The following is a 23,660-nucleotide window of genomic DNA, read 5'->3' as shown; positions in this document are numbered from 1 at the left end:
CTTCAAAAGAAAGAGTTATGATTTTAATTCCACCACTCATACTCTGGTACCAGCCCTATAAGCTCAGATAATGATACCAACTAGAGACCGTAGGGGTGTGTGCGTGGGTGGGGTGGGGTAGGTCAGGCAAGATTAATTGTGGGGGATGTAAATTTAATTTGTCACACGCAGATTGATGTCAATTTTAATTGAATTAAAACAATGTGAACCCTGGCCTGCTTAGAATCTAGGACAGCGGGTGAATAGTGATGAAGTGAGTTGGAAAACACTTGAGAGAAAGGGGAGGGGGCGGGTGAGAGGTGAAGAAGACAGACAGAAGGAGGGAGATTAGTAAATGACACGAGTGATAGTTGACCTCAAACTAATGAGCCATTATGCTCCATCCTTCTGGTTGTAGTATGAGTAACTTAGCTGCTCAGTCTGGGCATTCAAAGTGCGTGGACTTCTTCATAACTGACTTTAGGTTGTAAAGGTATGACAGACAGAAGGTTAAACTGCACAACTCACACATATAAAGTGCTTTCGCAGTGTGTGCTGCAGCCACCGTGTGATTGATGCTTGTGTTTGTGTACACAGGTGCATGCATTTGTGTAGGTGAAGTCAGGAAAAGTCAACTGCTGGAGTAACACTTATCTCAGGTGCGATTTTATAATCTTCTCCCCAAGGCCATGTAGCTGAGGCTGAATGTTGAGCGTGACCACAGCAGGCTCACAGGTGCCACGTACTGACGCAAGACTTGAGCACATGGGCTCTAGAGATGGAGACCGTTTCAGTCGAGAGCAAACCCATCTCATTTTGTCTCCCCCACACCTCTTATCTCACCCCGCTCGTTCCTCTCCACCCCACTTTCTAGGATAATATCAGCACTAATCGCTGCCTCTCCATCCATCTATCCACCTCCAGCCTGATAGATGGCGAAGGAAGACAGATGGAGGAGTTTTGGATGCCACAGTGCTCTTTCCTTTAGTCTCTGCTGAATGCTTCTGCCTCCGTCCTTCCCTGTATTTTTCAACATGCGCAGAGGTGAGATTACCAAGCTGGCCGGGTAAAACTCAAGCTATCGGCATGATAAATAAATAGAACTCACAAAGAGAGACACGCATAAAAGTCCGCTCACATACCGGCAGTAACATTTTATAAGGTTGTGAAGTGTTCATGCTTCTGAAGGTGACCTTATTTCGGTAGTAAGGAACCTTTTACTGGGATGAGACCATGTCCTGAATCCCCTCCCCGCACCTCAACTCCTCATTACACACTCTTTCGCCAAGACACACGCGCATGTTGTCCTATCTCAAATGTGAGATCTCGCCCAGAGAGGCAAGGGCAATCAGGTTACTGTGTGAACCCTGATGGATGAATGTTAAATGTAACGGCGTCTACTTAAAGTGTGCAATTCAGCCACAGCACTTTCAGCTCGAGTGAGCTGGTACACCACAGAAAAAAAACCCCCACCAGATTATTTTTTCTCCACACAATCTGTACATCTTTACTCGTTGTACACTAAGCGTGTTCCAATAGCATATTTCCTCTGACTGTGGATATACTGCAAGATGCAACGTAAAGCAGATGATTCCTCTCCTCCCCTCTATTCCCTCTTGCCCTCTGAACCTCCAATTCACTGTGCCAAACGGTACATTTACATTGGTCATAACCTCAATCACCATGCTCGCGGGCTATGCTGAATGCGCATACAGACATTTATACAGAGAGGCGATGCAGACAGAGGTATAATGGGAGCAATAGATAGAGACCCACGCCCAAGGCATCCATCAAACCAAACGACTCCATTACAGTAAGTCAGACGGAGGCAAACGGTAATGTGCACTGTGATAAACACTAGGATAATAGTCTGTTTATAGTCCTGGACACACTGTTTCTGCTGGGAAACACTGGCAAGTAATACAGATAAGATACAGGAGCAGAGCCCTCTCTCATCTTTTCATTCTGGCTATCTCCTCTCCCTCTCCATTATCACTTCACCCCCTTTCCCGCTTCCTCTGTATAGTATTTTGCCTTATACAGAACGCAGAGGGAGCTGCATATATCAGCTGCACAGGGCTTTTATCTGGTGTTATACCATTGTAGCTTTACCACCACAGAGCTGGAATGAGGCCTGGGAGACTATAAACATTGAATAGAATTGATTCAGATGTATTATAAAAAAACAACAGACATATTGCACCAGACACTTGTAGATAAGCATATATAACCTTAAGAAGACAAACACAATAACAGGAATCCACGGCCCATATTGTACACATGTATCAATTAATCATAACCGGGTTGTTTCAGTCGAGGCGTTGCTTCTCGTGTCTCTGAGAATAGAAAGGGGGTAAACACAGGAGCAGACTTATCTGACCACGCTCTGTATTCCTCAGAGGAACCGGGGAATAGTGAACCTGCCTCAGCTATGAATCAATTATAAAAGTACACAGAAATGCACTCTCTTCGCAGTTGGGAGGTTGATGTGAAGGTCTATGGAGGGCAGAGAGAAAACAAAATCCTTTCCATCTGTTGATAATGGTGTTTCTTATTCTCAATACACACTCTGATGGCTGCACAGGCTGTTCCGGACACTCAGAATGAGATTGTAACATTTAAACGAACCCTGACATAAAGTGGAGGGAACATAAATGAGACAAGGGGTCGCTGTTTCTTTTACATTTCTATTAACCTGAGGAGCATCGGGGGTTGATTAAGAGGCTCCTAGATCAGCCTGATCTGGGCGAGCCTATGTTTATGCCCATAGTTAACCTCTATTACAAGACTGACCTCAGTTCAGATAGCGCAGCAGGGTCAGAACAGTAGACAGACACACGCACACACAATTTGCAGCCAGGCAGGGTCAAAGCAGAGGCCAGTGTCTATTGCGTTATTTCTAAGATCAGTTAAACTTAATGACCTCCTTCATCCTCGTGGCCGATCATATAAACCACAACATTAGCGCTCGGGGATAGTTTGGCCTTTTATGCTCGCCGTCCAGGCAATGGTGGTTTTAACAGGATGAGATAAAATGTGGATAATCTCACGCCCACTTGAGGGGATGATGGTGTGGGTTTATTAAAGGAAATGAGCCTATGGTCAGAGGGAGCTAATCTAATTCAAGGCAACTACAGCCTTAAAGAGGAGGAACCCCACTGGTATTGTAATAAGGAAAAATGCTTTATTAATGTAGAGCCTGCCGTATTTTTACAGCAGAAGCAGCATTGTTGATAAAACAGAGAATTGGGGACTAATACAGGCACCTATTGTGATGCAATTTCTCTAAGTAGCCATTGGGATTTTCTGCTAGTAGCATGTTATCTAATAAATATAAGACCCTGGGTCAGTCACACTTGAGCATTGTCTTCATTTTAAAAATGTGTTTCATGTTAATTGTTGTATTGCAGGAAAGGATGATGACTCCCACCCTCTGCACTCCTTGTCCCAAGGAGTAGAACGAAGCGGTATAAAAACAGTTTTATCCCAGCAGCTATTGCACAAATTAACACATCATACTGTAGGAGCGTCACACAGATGCCTATTTTTATTTATTTATTTAATTGTGAATTTTGAATGTCCATGTTTGTGCTAGTGTTTTCCTTCTTAAAATGTTTTAAAAATATTTTGAGATTTGGTTGAGCAGGGTACTTTAACTAGTCCTTTTATTAGAGATGTGTTTGTGTTTGTTTTTAGTGTCAGGGTGGAACCCTTGTCTTTTTCTCTGCAAACAGAATCTACCTACGGGTATACATAAATAACCTGAACCTGAAGGAAACACTTATGGGATCCCCGAATCAACCTGCTGCATTAAAGCTGTAGAGCGTTGCACCTCCTGTGTCGAAACTCCATTATTTTCTCCATTTTGACACGTTATTGACATTTCATCAAGGAAACATGCGCAAATATACCCCAGATGATGCGGGTGTTTCTATGACATACATTATACTGCATATGTGGCCATGCAAGCATTTTACAAACACATACCAGAAACTAGTGGATTTAATAAGAAACGAGAACAAAAAATGACTCTTTCTTATTCTCTTTACTTTTAACTCTCTCTGACTCACAAGTCTGATTTAACACGAAACCTTGCTGCTGCCAGTTATTTATTTTATATTGTTCAGCCAAGGTTATTAGATATTCATACCTCACATTGCATACAGGCGACAGGCAGGACTCATATTTAAAAATAACATGTCTTTCACCTCACCAGTGTTTCTTTCTTACCGCCTCTCTATGTATCTTTATCCTGCAGTTTCCCCTCTCTCCTTCCTCCTCTCTGTATCATTAATGTGATCTGTGTTTATTTATAACCCAATAAAGTGTTTATGACCGCAGTCATTATAAGAACATCGAGGTCACGCCGACAGGGTAACACACACACACACGTGGATGAAGCCAAAGTATACAGCACACAGCCAACTCGTTCGACATGCATACATTCAACATGTTTTCACAAAAACATATGAATATCCCAGAGCTCTCGGTAGCCTATATCTCAAAGCATGAGAAAATAAAACAAAAAAACTACTTGAATAGAGATAGGAAATAAGTTGTTTTTTTCTAAATAGGGAATATTGTAATTTTAAAGGAACTAACCTGGTTAAGAAACTACTTCAGGTGGCCACTACTTCTGAATATAGTTTCACATGCAAGTCCTCTCTGGATGTAAGTACTTTCATGGCCACACTGGGCGCTTGGCATACCCCTCTGTGATGGTAATGGTGATAAAATGAAATCTAGTGTATCTTCCTCCTCATATCTGCCTCATATTTATTGAGCCCCACAGGGGATAAAATGCTGGCCCATCAATCACGAGAGCAGCCAATCTGGAAGCCACACCTCCAGGATCACATCTCCCCTGCTGCACACTTTGCTGATGTTCAGGTAAGTATCTTCCTGTTTGCTAGATAGCAAATAGCCTGTGTATCTCACACTGCTATCACCTTCATTTCACGCAGGAGCAATGACCAGCCACACAAATAAACACCACACAAGATACTCATCAAATGCTTACACTACTTCTGTGTGGACTAACATTGAACATCTTCAGAGCTTTATTACATGACCTAGTTAAAACCAACAAACAGTGTAGCAGCATGGGCCACATTTTGTTCCTATTGTCTTTGTTTGATATAAAACTCACACACACCAAACATGATGCAATGAGCCTGTAGTACGGGCTTTTTGAGTTTACAACCTTCAATCTTAATTACTCACATCTGCAGTAAACATCGATAAACGGTGCAATGGAAGCACGTGTGAGTTTTTCCTGGAAATGCAGTCTTTTCTAACAATCCCTCATGATTGCCATATAATTACTACAAATTGGAGGCCAAGCAAAGCTCATTCAATTTGCTTTGGCATCCATGCGCACAAACACAATTTTAGGCGTTTAATTTGCACACTGTGATGCTTCTGGGCACCGAATAATATGTGGCATGTACGCAGCACCGACATACAATGGGTGAGACTAGCTAGCTAGACTGGTTTAAGAGAAAGAGAAAGGAGAGGAGAACAAAATGAATACAGGATTTGACCTTTGCATCAACCCTAATCAGAGCGATTGACCTGGCAGTGCTCCGAGCACCCTATCCCCACGTCTCCCCCCCCGCAGTACATTCAAGCTGGGAGAGAACGAATGAATGCATTCATTTGTTGAGAGAGAGAGAGAGAACGAGAGAGAGAGAGAGAGAGGGATAGAGGTGGATAGCCACAGAGAGCAGAGTTGTACATCTCCTGACCTTGGTCCTGGCTCTTTAGCTCTCGTGTGAAGGGGTTTAGCCTTAAATATTTCAACGCTGCTTGGTTGACTGGAAAGTGCTGAGTTAGAAGAAGGCATAGTGGCCAGACCCCAGCATTCAACATCCCCCAGCAATTAACACAGCAGCAGGACTTCGCTGCAGTGCTCAATGGTGTGTGTGTGTGTGTGTGTGTGTGTGTGTGTGTGTGTGTGTACTCGTTACTATCCATTCCTTTTCTTGAAGTGACTGTTAGAACTGCTACACTATCGATTCCCCCAGCATTAACAGGAGTTTGTAGAATAAACACCCCTAGTTATTTCACAGATGCAAAAACACCCTTTTTTGTTTTCTTTATGTTGTTGTTATTTTCTTCTCCTAGAGACTTACCAGTGACTGTGAGCTCGGTCGTCCTTCTGACCACGAAGCCACCAAACTGGACTTCACAGGTGTAATTCCCAATGTCATCTTCCTTTACGTCCTGGATAGACAGGATGTCTCTCTTCTGGATGATACTGGCACGCCACTGCTTGGGACGGCACTCCTGTTCATTAGAGGAGGACAGAAAGGTCAAACTTTAAACTTCTACCCAGAGCTTATTGATTACTCACTGTGGAATACAAAATAACCTGCAGAAGACAGAGGGAAAGGTACTGTGTAGTGCATATGGTCAGGGATTATATAATATGGCCAATTATGTAATTTAAGAACAACTCACCATGAGACCTCAAGAGCTGAACACAGAAGCTTTCTAACGTTACTGAGCGTTAGGAAAGTACATGAAGTGGGATTGCATAAAAACTCTATACGGTAAAGTAATAAAGCTTCGCCATTATCCCTTTTTATCTGATCAAGATGTATTGCTCTGAACTAAATATCCTCCATTCAATACTGCAGTATAGCCACAGAGGACAGAGAATGTTATTTACACTAGTCTCTGCTGGCAAAATAAGTGTGTTTGTGCTGCGTCTGTGAGCATGCGTGAATATATGTGTGTGTGTGTGTGTGTGTGTGTGTGTGTGTGTGTGTGTGTGTGTGTGTGTGGTCTAGCATTACTATACTTGTGGGGACCTAAATATGTTTACATAGTCACGTGTGGGGACTGGCTTCCCTTATGGGGACAAATTGGAGGTCCCCATGAGGGGAATCATTAATTTTAGGGTGAAGACTTGGTTAGGTTTAGGATTAGGGTTAGGGTAAGGTTTAGGGTTAGGCATGTGTTGGTTTGGTTATGGTTAAGGTTAGGATAAGTCTCCAGGAAATGCATGTAAGTCAATGTAATGTCCCCTGAAGTGATGCATACATGGTATATGTGTGTGTGTGTGTGTGTGTGTGTGTGTGTGTGTGTGTGTGTGTGTGTGTGTGTGTGTGTGTGTGTGTGTGTGTGTGTGTGTGTGTGTGTGTGTCTGTGTGCAGGCACAATAAGCGTCTCCATGACACGAGGCTCAGCCTGTCGATGCTGTGGCAGGGACAGCGATGGCTCTGCGGATTTTATTCTGCCATTGCTCCCGGCAACCTTCGAATTCAATCACTGTGTCTCTGCAGTGGTCCAAATAACTCCAGGTTCCAACACTCCCAGTCATTACCCAGAATGTAATTGAATTCTGGAAAAACCTAGAGGTCGAGCCCGGCGAGCTAATCTACTGCTGATCTGCCTGTGATTAGTCTGGCCTGAGCCCTGCACTGGGATGCACTCTGTTGTCCGCGGGCCGTGCATGACCTGGGAAAGGCAAGGACCCAGGTGAGACGAGGGGAGGTGCACGATGAATAAAGATCACAGACTGGGAACATTTGGAGGGCGTCCACTTATTCCGCAGGGCATGGAGTGTCATCGCACAATTTCCCTCCTCGTATAAGTTTGGTGTTCATTATGAAAGCCATCTCTGTGTGGCTGCCCTCTGCCGAGTCCTTGCTCTCTTCAGATGACGCTCTTATGTAATTCATCTGGACCATTTGCATCCATACATAATCTGCCTAAGTGATCTGGAACCACATTATTAACCAAGCATTTGAAACAAAAACAGCCAAGACGTTAGATGAAAACAAACCACTGAAGCATTTAAGAAGATTTCTTGGTTGTGTAATCACAAAGACACATGCCTTCCTTATTCAATTGCCTAGAATATAACAAATAACAGTATTTAAGACACACACAAAAAAAACGTAAATTAGGCAAGCATAACAATGATATCATGACAGGATCACACCCACCTTAGACCAGGTGATGTCCGGATCTTTTCCAGCTTCAACATAGTCATCTATGTCAGGACAGAGGATGTCTTTACTCTTGCTGAGCTCTGCTTTCTCATTTCGCCTCATGTTTGAATTGTAGCACATGTTCGTGTCATTCTCCGCCACAGTCAGAGACATGGACACCTTCATGCAGTATGTAGCGTTCCTGCGGGCAGAAACACAAGTATTAGTAAGACCTCTTTAATGTCATACTGCTGATGATACATTAAGGAAAATAAGATGAGCCTTGATAGTACTACAACTCTTACACGGGTGGAATTTGATGTTAACTCCCTCGGATACCCTTTAAGTTATTTTTATCCTTCTCCATTCCTCCTCTGGCTCCCTCCTCCTCCCCTCTGTTTGTGGGGTTAGCAATAACGACGTGTTCAGCAGCTTTACCGAGTCAATGAGTCACACTCAGGACCACTATTGGATTTATGGGGGGAATCAGCCATGGCCTGGGAATGCTAATCAAAGGAGAGACAAACGCTGAGAGGGCCTCACGACATGAAGGAAGGAGAAAGCTGCTTGGTCATCACAAGGACTTAGTCCCTGCTGCACATCCCCCCCCCCCCCTTCATCTCCTAGCCACACACACACACACACACACACACACACACACACACACACACACACACACACACACACACACACACACACACACACACACACACACACACACACACACACACACACACACACACACTGGCAGAGGTGAAGGATACCTCTCTCATTCACCATACTGTTATTATCATCATAATCATCATTACTGCAGGGATTTGCTCCCTTTCAGCCACCAGAGAATTAGCGAGGTTGGCCACATGTTTATTCATAGAGCGCTTTTATAGATGCACAAAAACAATTTACTTGACATGTTTAATAGAATAAGCTAGATGGCTAAAATAAAGCAAAAGCACTGTGTGGCACAGAAAGGTATACATTAAAACCAGTTTTTAAAAAGTGAGTTTTGACTGACTTCTTGAACATAGCATGATTGATGCAGTGATGTATGCGTTTTAGAAAATAGTTCCAGAGAAAGAGGGGCTTTGATAAAGAAAGCCCAGATCCAGTGTCGGGTGTAGAGAAATGGAGGCTGTGGAAATGAGTGTGGCTGTGGAGAAGGTGTGTGGTTACGAAGGGCTTTGTGAGTAAAGAGAATGAGTTTGAATACAATCAGTTTTGGGACAGGAAGCCAGTGGAGGTGCTTAAGGACAGTAATGTGGTCACAGGAGTGGGAGTGAATGAGCTGGCGAGGAGCAATGTTGTGGATGTACGGGAGTTTATTAAGAATATTGGACAATGCACCATGAAGAATGCTATTGCTGGAGTGTAGTCTGGAGGTAATAAAAGCATGTATCAGAGTTTTAAAAACAGAAAAGGAGAAAGTAGGCCAGGGTATGGAGGACAGAAGCTGCCAAAAATGAAATATATAAGAAACATCTCGCTAAATAGATTAAAAATGTCATTTAATATGCAAAAAGTTATTAAAAAAATTGATAGGCAACCATTCATTTACAAAGAGTTGCACAAATTGATATTTCTTATAACTATTTCGATTTTTAGTCATTTGGTGATTTAATTTCCTATTTAAATTTGCATGTCCACCCAATTGATTTGCAGAGGCTTTTTTTTAATAAATATAAATAAACTATTTCATCAAATAATTAACATCTACATAAAGTTTTTTAAACGTTTTTGGTATTTCAAATGTTTCTCAATTTCTTATTTCAAACCAAAGGATTGCCTCCATACGGCTCTCAACGTGCCAACAGCTGAGCGGGTGGTAAGCAGCTAATAGTGATAACAGCACCACAGAGTCCAGTCCAGATCTGCTGCACTGAAATCTAAAATAGTTGTAACATCAGGGATTTCCTTTAAAGAAGGCAACCTGGTCCCAATAAGACAGACCCAGACCCAATCCAGACTCAAGTCCACATCCTTTAATAAGGTTTGTGTTCCCTCCATGCAGCCTGGCTGTGATCTGGTCGGTCAGTCACTGCCGTACAGCCATACGGGCTTTCATTTAATTACATTACATTTATGGCTCGCCAGATACTCCCATTCACTGTAAATGACAGGGTTTCATATGATCTACTCAGGTTATGGAAGCAATAAGGGAGTCACCTCTCTCGTATAAACACCTCTGACCCACTGGGACCATAAAACACACACACACACACACACACACACACACACACACACACACACACACACACACACACACACACACACACACACACACACACACACACACACACACACACACACACACACACACACACACACACACACACACACACACACACACACACACACACACACACACACACACACACACACACACACATGGTTTCAAGACATATGTAGCTATGTGCCGTCATGGCAGACTAAGTAGAGATAGAGAATCGAGAAAGGGAGAATATCTACTTGGAATGAGAAAGAAAATATACTGTACTTCTACAACAACATAGGAGATGACTAAGAGGGCATCTGGAAAACGCTGTAGGAAGCAAAAGTAAGATGCAAGATATTGAAACAGAGAAATGGCCTCTTGGTGCTGATATGTAACATTATCGACTTGCTACGTCCTATCTAGAGGGAAAAGAGTGGGAAGATGCGGTGCTGTAGGCTTACAGAGTACACTTAGATAATATATCTGTCTACAGAACAAATTCTGACATGCAGACACACACACCCTAACACACGTGGCCACACACATGCATGTGCAGGCAGATTCACACAAGTACAGTACAAGTAAACCCCCGCCGTTTGTTGATATAACAGGCAGATGATCAGAAATGACCTCTCATAGTTGTGCACCTGAGCCATTAAAGTCCCCAGGGATCCAACAGGAGACATCCCTACATGTTAAATATTCACAGCGCCCTGTGGCATTGTGGGAAGGTGTCAGTGGAGGTGCTTGATTGATGGACAGCCGGGGGTCGATGCACAGTCCTGTGGTGTCTTTCACGTCTGTCACTTTCTATTTGAGTGTATCTGCTTTGGATATTAGTCTGCGGCTCACGTTAGCTAATTCCCCACACGTTATTATCCACCCCCCCACGTTGGATAATGTGATCACGGGAAGGAAATACTCGTGGTTGCACCTACTCCAGAACACAGACTCATTACAAGAACTATTATAAAATGAGTCAGGTGAAACAGAGAGGGACCGTGGTTAAGCGAGAGGCAGAACGAGGGAGACAGATTGATGGATTTGAATCGATGTTACAGGCCTTATGTGAGATGACATGCGGAGGAATGGGAGGCAGAGAAAGAACAAAGGGGTGAAAGGGAGGGAGCGCAGAAGACAGCAAGAAGCGATTGCTATGTAAATGAAGTCACCTTCACATGAAAACTGGCGATTAGACTTATATTTCCAGACAGAGAAGGACGAAGATAACTACCCACACACACACATTCACGCAACATTGAAAAAAGACAAGCATTCCAATTTGCCTCTATATCTCTGTCTGAGTAAAACATCTGGAGGCCTTCAGTGAAAGGCCGAACTTAGCACAGGGGGATTTACCTACATTTATAGACAGTACACAACACGCCCCGAGCTATTGGAAAATATCCTGCGATACATGCAGTGCAGTCGGGAGGTATTAAGGCAGAGACACATCTTTTGTTGTGTTGGCTTTTCTACTCCAGCACACAGGATTAGAAATGAAACAATGACTATGGCTTTAAAGTGCTGACTATCAGCTTTCATTTGACGGTGCTTATATCAAGATCAGATTGTATTGTGATACAATAAAATCATTGTAGCATATGAGGTTATCATTGCTGCTAAGTAGCTCATTGGCATCACTATATTTCTGGTACACATGCATCTCACTAATACTGACTAACGTCATAAGTATTTCAAATCTGACCAGCAACAGTCATGGAGGTCAAAATGCATTAAATAGCCCTCGGATAAAGTCACATTTCCAAAGCAGTTAACATTGGTTCCTTTAGGACAGGGGTCTGCAACCTTTTTGATCAAAAGAGCCATTTTCCCCCCTTTTCCACCAATTGTCTTTGTCTGGAGCTGCAAAACATATTTGATAGCTTATAAAGTTGTATATATTGTTACATCATAGTCAAAAACTACAGTTTTTTTGCATTTATTACATTATAGAAAACTGTTTACCTCTAATAATAAACAAATAACTCTTATAAGGAGAATAAAAAAACATACACAGGCACTTTAAAATAAATCAACACAGCACTTGGGGAGTCCTCTGCACATTTGAAGAAAATGAATATAATTAAAATTGACCCACTTTGAAATAAATAAAACATATAGCTGCACCCTAAAAAGAGTTAACTGATTGAATTATGACTGAAGATCGTCAGCTGTCTTCCTCTTCCGTGTTTTTCCTCCAATATGTAAAGGCTGCAGCACCTTTGACAACTTCTCTCCACATATCAAACATACCGGTAAGCCAGCATCGTTTGCTGTGAAAGCAGATAACTCTGTCCACGCAGAATTAAACCCTCTGTGTTCCTCTGATACTTTTCTTTTCTTTGATTTATGCATAGTTCGCTCATGGAGCCGGGGGTTGTTACGGTATGGGAAAGGTAGGACCCAAAAGCAGAATACAAAAAAAGGTAAGTTGGTCTAGAAAACAAAAAGCGAGCTTTATTGCAAAGCTCATCACAAAAACATGGCATGAATCAAACGGTAGCTCAGGAAAACAATAACATAAAAACTGACCGTAAAAAACATGGAGGAAGACCGGCGCGAAAAACACGAGACGTGACGTGAAGGGAGGACAATGAACCGACACCGAACACAGGAAGAGACAAGACTAAATACAGGGAGGGGTATTCACGAGACGAGAAACAGCCGGGCAGGGAGGAGAAACACAAGGGCAACAGGTGAACACAATCAGACAATTAGACACACCAGGGAAACTAACGACAGGGAGGAAAACACAGGGAGAAGGACCAGACAAGAAACAAGGAGGAAAACATGATAGGGAGAACAGAAAAGCAAAGTCACCCCCCATACTCAAAAAACCTGGCCTGGACCCCGACGACCTCCAGAACCACCGGCCAATCTCCAACCTTCCCTTCCTCAGCAAAACTCTGGAAAGAGTGGTCGCCGGCCAACTCCATCTGTACATGTCCAACCATGAGCTCTATGAGCCCTTCCAATCCGGCTTCAGACAGCAACACAGCACTTAGACCGCCCTCATCAAGATCACCAAACGATCTCCTCATTGCTGCTGACTCTGGCCACCTCAGCATCCTCATCCTCCTGGACCTCTCTGCAGCGTTTGACACCATCTCTCACAACATCCTCCTCACCCGCCTCTCAGACCTCCTAGGTGTCACTGGCACAGCGCTGTCCTGGTTGACATCCTACCTCCACAACAGGAAACAGTTTGTCTCCATCAGTGGCTCAAACTCACCCCCGTCCCCAGTCCACCACGGTGTACCCCAGGGCTCTGTGCTTGGCCCCCTCCTGTTCACCATTTACATGCTCCCCCTCGGCCAGATCATCCGACATCATGGACTCAATTTCCACTGCTACGCTGATGATACCCAACTGTATCTCAGCACCACTCCATCCTCCCAGCTCCCCCCTCAGTCTCTCATCAACTGCCTGCATGACATCAAAACATGGATGTCTTCCAACTATCTTAAGCTGATAGGCCCTGCTCCAGAAGGTCCTCGAGGTCGACGGCTGCTCCATCTCCCCATCTCCTGAAGCCCGCAACCTGGGTGTCATCCTCGACTCCACCCTTTCCTTCCATTCCCACGTCAAATCTGTGACCAAATCGGCCTTTTACCATCTAAGGAACATTGCCAGACTCCGACCGTTACTCTCGGAGTCAGTTGCTGAAACCCTAGTGCATGCGTTTGTCACCACCCGCTTAGACTACTGCAATGGTGTCCTGTTCGGGGTTCCCAACAAAACCCTGGACAGGCTCCAGTATGTCCAAAACTGTGCTGCTAGGGTACTCACACACACAAAGCCGTGGCAGCACATCACTCCCACTCTCATCCACCTACACTGGTTGCCGGTCAAGTCCCGCATATCCTACAAAGTCCTCCTCCTTACCTACAGGTACAAGTCCCTCCATGCCCTTGTCCCCCAGTACCTATCGGACATCCTTCACCCACATGCCCCACCCCGGAACCTGCGGTCCTCAGACTCTGGCCTGCTTACCACCCCCCGCACCAAACTGCGAACCTTCGGGGACAGAGCCTTCAGTGTGGCAGCCCCCACCTTCTGGAACGCTCTCCCTGCGGAGATTCGCAACATCCCCACACTCGACGCCTTCAAAAGGGCCCTCAAGTCCCATCTGTTTGCCAAGGCTTTCGATCTGTTGTTTTGTCTGTCTGACTTTTGTTTTGTTATGTTTGTTTTTGCCCTATTACTTGTAAAGCGACCTTGGATCCCTTGAGAGGCGCTATATAAATCCAAGCTATTATTATTATTATTATTATTATTAAAATAACCCCACAACGAGACACAACAAAACTCAAACCCTGACAGGGGTCAGGTTATTCGCCTGCAAGAAAAGGTGCTGGTGCGGGACCGCAGCAGGATATGACGCATATTTTAGTTAAAACCGTTTTTTAAATGTTTGTATGTGTCACAGTATCACCTCAAAATACAAGATACGAAACATTTTCAACCATGCAACAACATTTAAATAGTCCTACAAATATTTTATTTCCTTCTTATTTTTGTCTAAGCTCAAGGGAGCCAGAGTAGAGGGCTTAAAGAGCCGCGGGTTTCCGACCCCTGCTTTAGGAAATCGGATACTTTGACAAAACCATAGATTTCTAATGTTTTAAAAAAGATGGAACACTTTTGTAAACGAGGGAAAGTTGTTTTCTAATTAAAGTCAAAGAAAAGAGGGTGAGGTGCCTCATTTAGTTGTTAAGTTGCATGTTTTAGACATGATCCTGTCTAGATGAAATTATTAGACCATGTATTTTTTTTTTTACTGTGAGTCTTTGTGGTAAGATGTGTTGCATTAAATGTGATTATGAATATACCTTACTGTTTTTTGTCATTCTTTAATGTAATTGACTCAGAAAATACCGTATTTCAATTTTCGCAACAATATATTAAGAGAAAACCATCAAAAACGCACACATAAGCGGAGGCCATTAAATCAACTGGGGTTTGGTCTCAGGACTAATTTACATCAGAATAACATTTGTGAAATATGAGACATAATATGCACGCTCAATCTGACTGACAGCAGCCGCATGTAATGTGCTTTTAATTGCATGTAATATTGATGAGATTTTTACAACCGCCAAACTCATTAAGGATTTTGGATTAGACAAACAGAGCTGCCCTTTTATTAAGTGCACATTACTGTAGGTAAATCGAATAGAAAATCAATAAGTCCTGCAATAAAGCCTACCTTTACAAAGTGTACTATTTACTGTATCTCCGATTGGGGGTTATAATAAAAGTCCTTATGTAGATGTCTGAGGTTTGGGTAGATGAAGGTCTACGGCGTGTACTGTGTGAACTCTGGAGAAGCGATTAAGTCATATCTTTCCTCTCTTTGCCTGCAGGGAGTTCCAGGGGAGGGAGTTTAGGTCATGTATGCTAAAACGTGCAACTCAAAAGCTTTGCTCCCTAACAAAAAGACAATTGATTTCAGCTCGGAAGCAAATCTCTGGCAGTGTTCTGATTAAGGTATCTGAGAAGTTTGAAATCCCCCTAAAGCTAAACTTGTTTCTCCGAGGCTCTTTTAACAAGTGTAGCGCTCAACAGTGTTTAAGCATGCTCTCGAACCAATCGCTGTTGGAGGAAATTGTCAATAATCAAAGACAACATTAATCTATAGTGAGAAAACACTGTTTGTGGCAGATTAGTCCTGCAGAATGCAGTAATGAATTGCTGTATAGTCTGGTGTATCATTGCACACAACACACACTCGCCCAGTCACACTTAATGTATCCTGCAAGCCTCTCTTTAAGAGGCCTTTAACTGGGTTTAATAAAAACTCTTGAAATGAATAGCTGCAATGAGCCGTTCATTAAGGGATGTTCTCCACTGCAAAGGTTAATAAGTTACTGCCACATAATTATGCATCTTGTATTAAGAAGAGTTTCTCTGTAATGGACCTCCTAGAGTGAGTGTGTGTGTGTGTGTGTGTGTGTGTGTGTGTGTGTGTGTGTGTGTGTGTGTGTGTGTGTGTGTGTGTGTGTGTGTGTGTGTGTGTGTGTGTGTGTGTGGGTGTTTGTTTGTATAATCTCTTTGTCTCTATATCTGCCCTCGCAACTCCACATGGCCAATAATTCACCCATATCACCATCAAGCAATTTCATTTTGTTTAAGTCAATACAGCAGTTATACTTTTTAGGAACAAATAAGAGTAATCACTCAATAATGATTATCATGTACTGTAAATAACACAGACATATAAGGTTATATGTGACAATACAGACATATTTTAATTCATTAAATGGTATAGTTCAACATTTTGTGAGATGATGCTTAGTTGCTTTCATAATGAGAGTAAGGCAAAAATACCAGGAGTAGTCTTGTGTCTGTGGATCCAACCCAGTCTCACGGCATTTCGTGTTATCAGAATCAGAATACCTTTATTAGTCCCACAGAGGGGAAATTATATATATATATATTATATAGTCACGACATTCAATCTATTGAATCGTGTTCAGCTACACGATGTTCTCCTTTTTTCCGTGCCACACAGAACGATTTTAAAAGCAATGTATTTCTATTGGTAGTGTGTTTCGTGCCTGCAACACGTCTTTTGGTCCGGTTGGGTCTTAGAAGACAAATAAATAAAAACAAGGATAATTGTGTGTTATTGGTGAGTAAATAACAGTGTGTTATTTAGAAAAGAATAACAAATTAGAAGGAAAAAAATATACAGATTTCAGTATTCTGAGGCTCTGAGCCCCATTTATTTTCCTCACAGACGACAACAAAAGTCCGACATTATACAATTTAAAATAAAAACAATAATCGTGGCTTGATATTGAGTAAGAACATGTTTTTATGAAGCCCACAGCTTCCGGTCTTCCAAGACCCGACTGGACCAAAAGACGTGTTGCAGGCACGAAACATACTACCAATAGAAATACATTGCTTTTAAAATCGTGCTGTGTGACACGAAAAAAAAGGGGAAAATCGTGTAGCTGAACACGATTCAATAGATTAATATAACACAAAATGCCGTGAGACTGGGTTGGTGGATCAGGTACAGTCCAAGGTAAGAGCTGATAGCTTAGTTTAGCATAAGGATTGAAAGGAGAGATAAACTGCTACAGCGCATCACTCGGCAATAAGTCCCACAACGTCTTTAGACATTTCAGTTTGTATTTGGATTAAACAGTTAAACTAAAGGTTAGTTAGTAGGTTTTATAATTTCTAGGAGAAAGCTAGGCTACAGGTTCAAGTTTGATACAAGGATGTACAACTTCTTATCTCAACAAGAAAACTAAATACAACAATTTTCTTACAAAATGTAGATCTATCTAACTTATTTGAAATTAATCTCTGTCTGTACGTATTGCATGTTGAGCTTGAAGTCGTTGCAAGTAGCAATACAAGAGGCCAAGTGGTTAGCTGAATGTGGTCAAGAGAGAACATCATTTTTTTTAAACTACAGCAAAATAAAATCAGACATGTTACCCAGGACATTTAAATGCATCATCCCCATCCCCATCCCCATCCCCATCCCCATCCCCCTTCCTACCGTAGCACGCAGGAGTAGAGGCCCACGTCCTGGAGGTCTGCAGGTCTGAACCAGATGGCATCCTCCTCCTTGCTCATGCGCACGCCGTCGAAAGAGATGGGCTCCTCGAAGTCGCTGTGGCCGAGGCCAGAGCTACGGTACCACATGAGGCTGAGGCCCCACACTCTGCGCCTGGCTGTAGTTGGCCCGGATGTATCCATAGAAGAGAGCGCACTTCAGCCGCACCGGCTCCCCCTGCAGCACCCGGTACTTCAGGTAGTCCACCGACCAATCAGTGCAGCCGTCCACTGTGGATAAACAGAGAGAACGAGATACATTAAACAACACATTACTGAGGTGGGTGTCAAATAATAATTAAGAAATCATTATTGCAGTGTGATTACAACGCATATAAATATTGTATTTACAGCAAATTGTTATGGAGATATAATGTATATCCACATCACAAGAACATATGAGTGGGAAGAGGATCATATAACACACCGAATAATCCTCTTCTTATCCCACTTTAATAGATGTACAGTATTAGTAATGATACACTAAGTGCAGTATCATTATATTATACATGTTTAACGGTGTGAATTCCATAGATGTTATCACCTTTTGTGTTTTTTTTTGGTTTGCAGTTTTTCTGCTCAATGATTCCTCTACCAGCTGCTCACACATTTAGGGCATGTGTGCCACATAAGCCTTTGCAGAGACAACTCAGACACAATCCTGCAATTTCCACACTTGCAACCACAGTGGAATCTAGGGAGGACCTGTAAAATATCTCCATAAATGATGTCAGGCTCCTCCAAGTGCTCAGGCTGCACCACAGCTCCAATGTCAAAGAGTGCAAAGGAGAGTTTGTTAACTGGGAATACGCCCCAAGCTCTAGAAGCGCGGTGTGTTCCTTGTCTAACGGCTTTACGGACAGATATTTTCCTCAGGCTCTTCGTCTCATGGTTTTTGTCCTGAGCTAACAGGGTAGCTCATCTGTAATCCACTCACTAAAGATACTCCGCCCTGACTGGACTGAGAGTCTGGCCTACATGTCCATCTAGGTTAGTAAGCATAGGTGAAAGCTCATTTTACAGATAAAAGCAATACAGCAAGAAACTGCATCTCTCCGCCTCATTTGTGAAATGTATACTTCAGCTGCTGCAGTATAACAAGTGCAGAGAAGGAAAACAAAAACATAGACTGAGGGCACAGAAGCTGAAAGAACATTTGACAAAAAAAATCAAAGACTGTGGCACGGCCCCCCAGGCGCATTGGCCTGTTCTATCTGCAGCCAGCAGATCTCTCTCGATTCTCAGGCGGAGGTTAACCTATGGTCAGCTATCAGTCTCTAACTAATTAGCTCCAATTTGTTTCTCCAGCAGGTGTGTATTAGGCAGTACATGTGTGTGTATGTGTTACCAGAGAGAGGGGGACGAGGGGGAGTGAAGTAGTGATGATGTGCTGAGATAAAGTAATAAGAACCCTGCTGTGTGCCAGTCTGTGAGTGATACAGAGCCTCACAGGGACAGCTATGCTTGTAATTAATACTCTTAATTATCAGAGAAGTAATGTGTGTCTGTGCGTGTGTGTGTGTCTGTGCGTGTGTGTGTCTGTGCGTGTGTGTGTGTGTGTGTGTGTGTGTGTGTGTGTGTGTGTGTCTGTGCGTGTGTCTGTGTGTGTTTGCATGAGCGTGCATTCCCTATACAAATGGTTGTCTGCCTAATTATGTCTGTTAATTACCAGTAGGCTGATCCACAAATGTGTGTGCGCTTGCATATGAATGTGAGGAGGTGAAATTGCGTGTGTGTGTGTGTGTGTGTGTGCGACGTAATGTGTGAAACTCTGTCTAATTATCATTCCTAATAATGAGAGCAGGGCCCCTTTAGATGCAACAGTCACACGTGCACGTTCACGTGTTCACACGCACTCCACATAACTTGAACTGTTAAGCACCTTACTGATGAACACTATTAACAAGCACAGTAGACAAACTGTTTCTGCAATGGACTTATATGGCTAAATTATTCAAGTATAACCCAAAAAACAAGAAATAAATCTCCATTTCCAGTTAATTTGGCAGGAGAAAAAACAGAAGCACTCACTTCCATTTTGTGCGTCTATCTACTTTGAACATTTAAGCATTAGATAGGAGATAATCACCAGAGAAACGCTTAACCACAAACAGTTATTCCCCCCCTGACATCAGAGTGAGTTTCCATTGAAGGCAGCAGGTAAGTCCTCTGCCCTCTGTGCATCTCAATCTGCTAATCAGCAGGGACAGCGGGCGTTTATTCAGCCCTTTTCTTTATTAAGCCTCTACACCTCTAATGGATATGACCTCTGCCTCGCTCTCACAATCTCCATTGGTGCCCTCGCTGCCACAAGAAAAACAGTTTATTCTAACGAGCTTGTATGCTGATTCACAATGAAAGAAAACATTTTATTCATAGGCGGTGCGCCTGTCAGCGTCATTCACTGTGCAGATTTGCAGGCATGTGATGTCCGAGCAACAAACTTTGCATGCATAAGGGCGTACACACATAACAAGGAGACCTTTCATTCCTACAGACCTCCAATTTGGAGCCGTTTTTGACAGGAAATGTTATTAATTTTGTACAAGTAAAATATGGATGCATTACAAAATCCACAGGAGAGAGAAATGGGAGCTGTTGTTGAGTGCGGTAGCCTTTTGTGGGGGAAACCATATTTATGTCTGAAACTCAAAACTGTTTTATCAACTCAATTAGAGGCTGACATTTCCCACATCCCCACGCTGGGCCGGAAAATCGATGCTTCCCGCTGGAGGAATACTGCAGTCCTCACCTCTCACTCTCCCTCTGCTGACAGCACATTCACATCCACACACACAAAAACAGGATCACTCCCTGTTCCTGCCGGCTCCACTGGGACATCACACCTTTAGTAGCGATTCTGTTCAGCCACTCCTGGACAAGCCCATAGTGTAAAGGATGTTTCCATATGGACACATCCCTACATGGGTGTCAGACAGAGGGAAGCTGGCCTCTGCCTGGATGGATCTCACTGCAGCACTGTGAGCTGCAGCACTCCTTTAGTGCTAGCACTGCTTCATCACATGATGTGTAGGGCATAGGTATGGAGGGTGCAAGGAAAAAGCAAGGGGGGGAATGTCAAGCTACAGGATATATGTGTGTGTGTGTGTGTGTGTGTGTGTGTGTGTGTGTGTGTGTGTGTGTGTGTGTGTGTATGTGTGTGTGTGTCGCAGAAAGCTTATTACATTCTGTGTCGAGGCGGACCTGTCCATCTTCCTGTGACATTAAACCAAGGCAATAAATATAGACCCCTGAGCTACAATAAATTGACCCACATTCATGCAAATGCACACTCACAACACACATACACAATTGCAGAGCGTTTTTTCTCCCATAATCAAATTCCCGTTATCCTTCCACAACAGTATAGTGTCACTCAAGTGTGTCTCGCTTCCCTACTTACATGTCTCCTACTTCCTCTCTCGTGTCTCTCCCCTAATCACTACCTGCACTCCTAATGAAGTGTAATTATCAGATGTTGGGTGGGCGGGAGGGTCGTCGCAGGCCAGGAAGACATTCAATGATCTATATGCAGATAATGACTCTTAATACGTTCTGTCTCTCACGTTCTCTTTCTCTCCTCCTCACCCACCCGGCAAACATGACTCCATCTCCATCCCCCAATCCAGCCGACTCATTACCTTTACCTTGGCATCGATCTTTTTCCTCCCCCTTTGCCTATTTATTGCTTTTTACCCAATAATTACTACAATATTCCCTTTAAATACAGTATATTTTGTCATTTATTCTCGTTTTTCCTTACACAACAAACATATATTTGAACCAATACACCAAAACAAAGGACGCCCTATGGAAATTCACCTATATCTTCCTGGCAATTATATGCTAAAGATCTCTATTTTTCTGCTTCAACAAGCGCAGGTACTTTGGCTGACCCCTAAAAGTAATTGTGCAGAATCTATGGTAAACGGTTTACTGTGCTAGTACGCCTCGCTATAAGATAAAACACCACGCATAGTCTTTGGCAAATTACATGTTATTCTCCTCTGCTGCACAGGCCACTGATGTAAGTCTTCTGCAATGAGATAATATGTGGTACCTGATGTACACTACAGAGAAGACGGATTGGCTGTAGCCTCTGTAAATCACTGTTTTTATATTTAGCCAACAGTTCTCTGTGTGCCTCTGCCCTGACTGAGTCTACCAGGCTGAGACTCAAGATAATGGTAGGTGTTAAAAGCATCCAACCTGAGTGAACTCTGCATGACTTTTCAGTGTTTTTGATCCACCTGTTCCTGTACACATTTCCAACTGATTCAGCTCAAAAAGAGCCCAGAAAAGGGAGTTCTGTAAGCTCAGTTACAGACCCAGGCCTTTGAAGCTGAAATGACATTTCCTGCAAGATTTAACAAACTTCCACCTGATAAGGAAAATAAGCTTCTGTGCCGCCCATCTTTGTTGTCTGGGATCCGAAAACAGTAGAACAAATCTGGTTATTGTAGCCTGGCTTTGAAATGTCCCTTAAGGTTTAACAGGAACTGACGTGACCTGAATGAACAATAATACCAGCGCCTTTTAGCATGCGAGTTGAATAATTACAAATCATTTATAATGTATTAATGTTTTTAACCTATATTTACCAAAAGGTTATTGTAGCAATATTTTATGAATATACACACTGAAGAGACGTTTGTGAATTGATGTTTTTATTCTGCTCCTAGTCATTTGATATCTGACTGTTTAATCTCTCCCTCTGTGCCACTACATATCTCTCTGTTTCAAAATCATGTACTCTCACTGAAAGTTAACCATTGTTCATTTATATGCAATTGTGGACTAATGCTAATTATTTCTATGTGAAGATGGTGGTGAACATCCCAAAAAAAATAACATTAAACAGGGAATAGCAACCTTGTATAAGCCTTCCTGTCAACACTGAATAACACATATAGTAATAACGATATGGATTTAACTTCAAAACAATATGTTGTCCCCTTTTTTTAATTCTAATTATCTTACAGTAATCTACAACTTCCTTTAAACGCCATTATTTCTGGGCTCCATGAGAAAGAAATATGCACCTATTCCTTAAGTAAATTGATACTTTAAAAACCTATACACTCAAGGAATAGAAGTATTTAATGGGGGACTATGAATATCTTCACCCAATTAAATGACATCTGGCTCAGTTAGTAGAGATATCTTTACAAACGTTGGATGTATTGACCAAACAACTGCAGAAGAAATGTATAACACCATTATCAATGTTTGATTTTTGGGCTCCATTCGCTACTGCTTCCATTTGTTTTTCATTTTAGTTCAAACCCTACCAAGTTGATAAGTATTTAACACATAATATTTTATATAATTAAGGATTGAAGGACTAGACAGAGACACATACTGTACTGAGAGATAGAGGGAGGAGAAACTGTGATGTGATGTGATGTGAAGGCTGCATATGCACAGCTAACAAGCAGCATGTCTGCCAGGCCTGATGCTACACACACCGACACACACCCCCACCTGAACACCCCCATGGCTATTGAAGCCCAAATCTCTCCGCTGATTGTTCAAATAAGTATTGAGGAATGCATCTTATATTTAGTTCTTTCACAGCCCTGTTATTTTGTTTGGAGAGAGTTTCCTTTTCGTCTCTTTGTAGTGAATTCTAGCTTATTTTCCTCTCCAGCTTTTCTCCTCGTAACTCGAGTTATACCCAGAGCCTGGAGTATTGTACACCAGAGGATTTCCAATGGCGAGGCACACGCCCGTAGGGAATGAGAGACATGAGGGAGAGATACTGAGTAAGGTGAAAGGGACAGGTGTGTGCTGATGCTCTTAAACAATGGGAAGGGAGATACTGGAGTTTGGCCATGCTTATCAGCTGTTCAAAGCTCATGGAGGCAAATAAGGTCTTTTAAATACTTCACAGCCTGCATTTTACTTCTCCTAGAGTAATAAAACACAGATGCATATGTATTTTAGAT

At 42.7% G+C, this 23,660-nt stretch overlaps 1 protein-coding gene across 1 annotated transcript in view; it reads right to left on the bottom strand.

The window, feature by feature from the left end:
- Positions 1-23,660, bottom strand: part of il1rapl1a (interleukin 1 receptor accessory protein-like 1a) — a 199,399-nt gene that overhangs the window by 105,895 nt on the left and 69,844 nt on the right. The window contains 4 exon segments of the mRNA XM_034213792.1: positions 6,114-6,267; positions 7,935-8,121; positions 17,657-17,814; positions 17,816-17,943. Of these exon segments, the coding sequence (XP_034069683.1) occupies positions 6,114-6,267; positions 7,935-8,121; positions 17,657-17,814; positions 17,816-17,943 (627 nt within the window).

This window comes from Gymnodraco acuticeps, unplaced genomic scaffold (genome assembly GCF_902827175.1).
Source record: "Gymnodraco acuticeps unplaced genomic scaffold, fGymAcu1.1, whole genome shotgun sequence".
In the NCBI taxonomy this organism is placed as follows: Eukaryota; Metazoa; Chordata; class Actinopteri; order Perciformes; family Bathydraconidae; genus Gymnodraco; species Gymnodraco acuticeps.
Note: the sequence above shows the minus strand (reverse complement) of the source record. Positions and strands in the feature narration are given on the sequence as shown.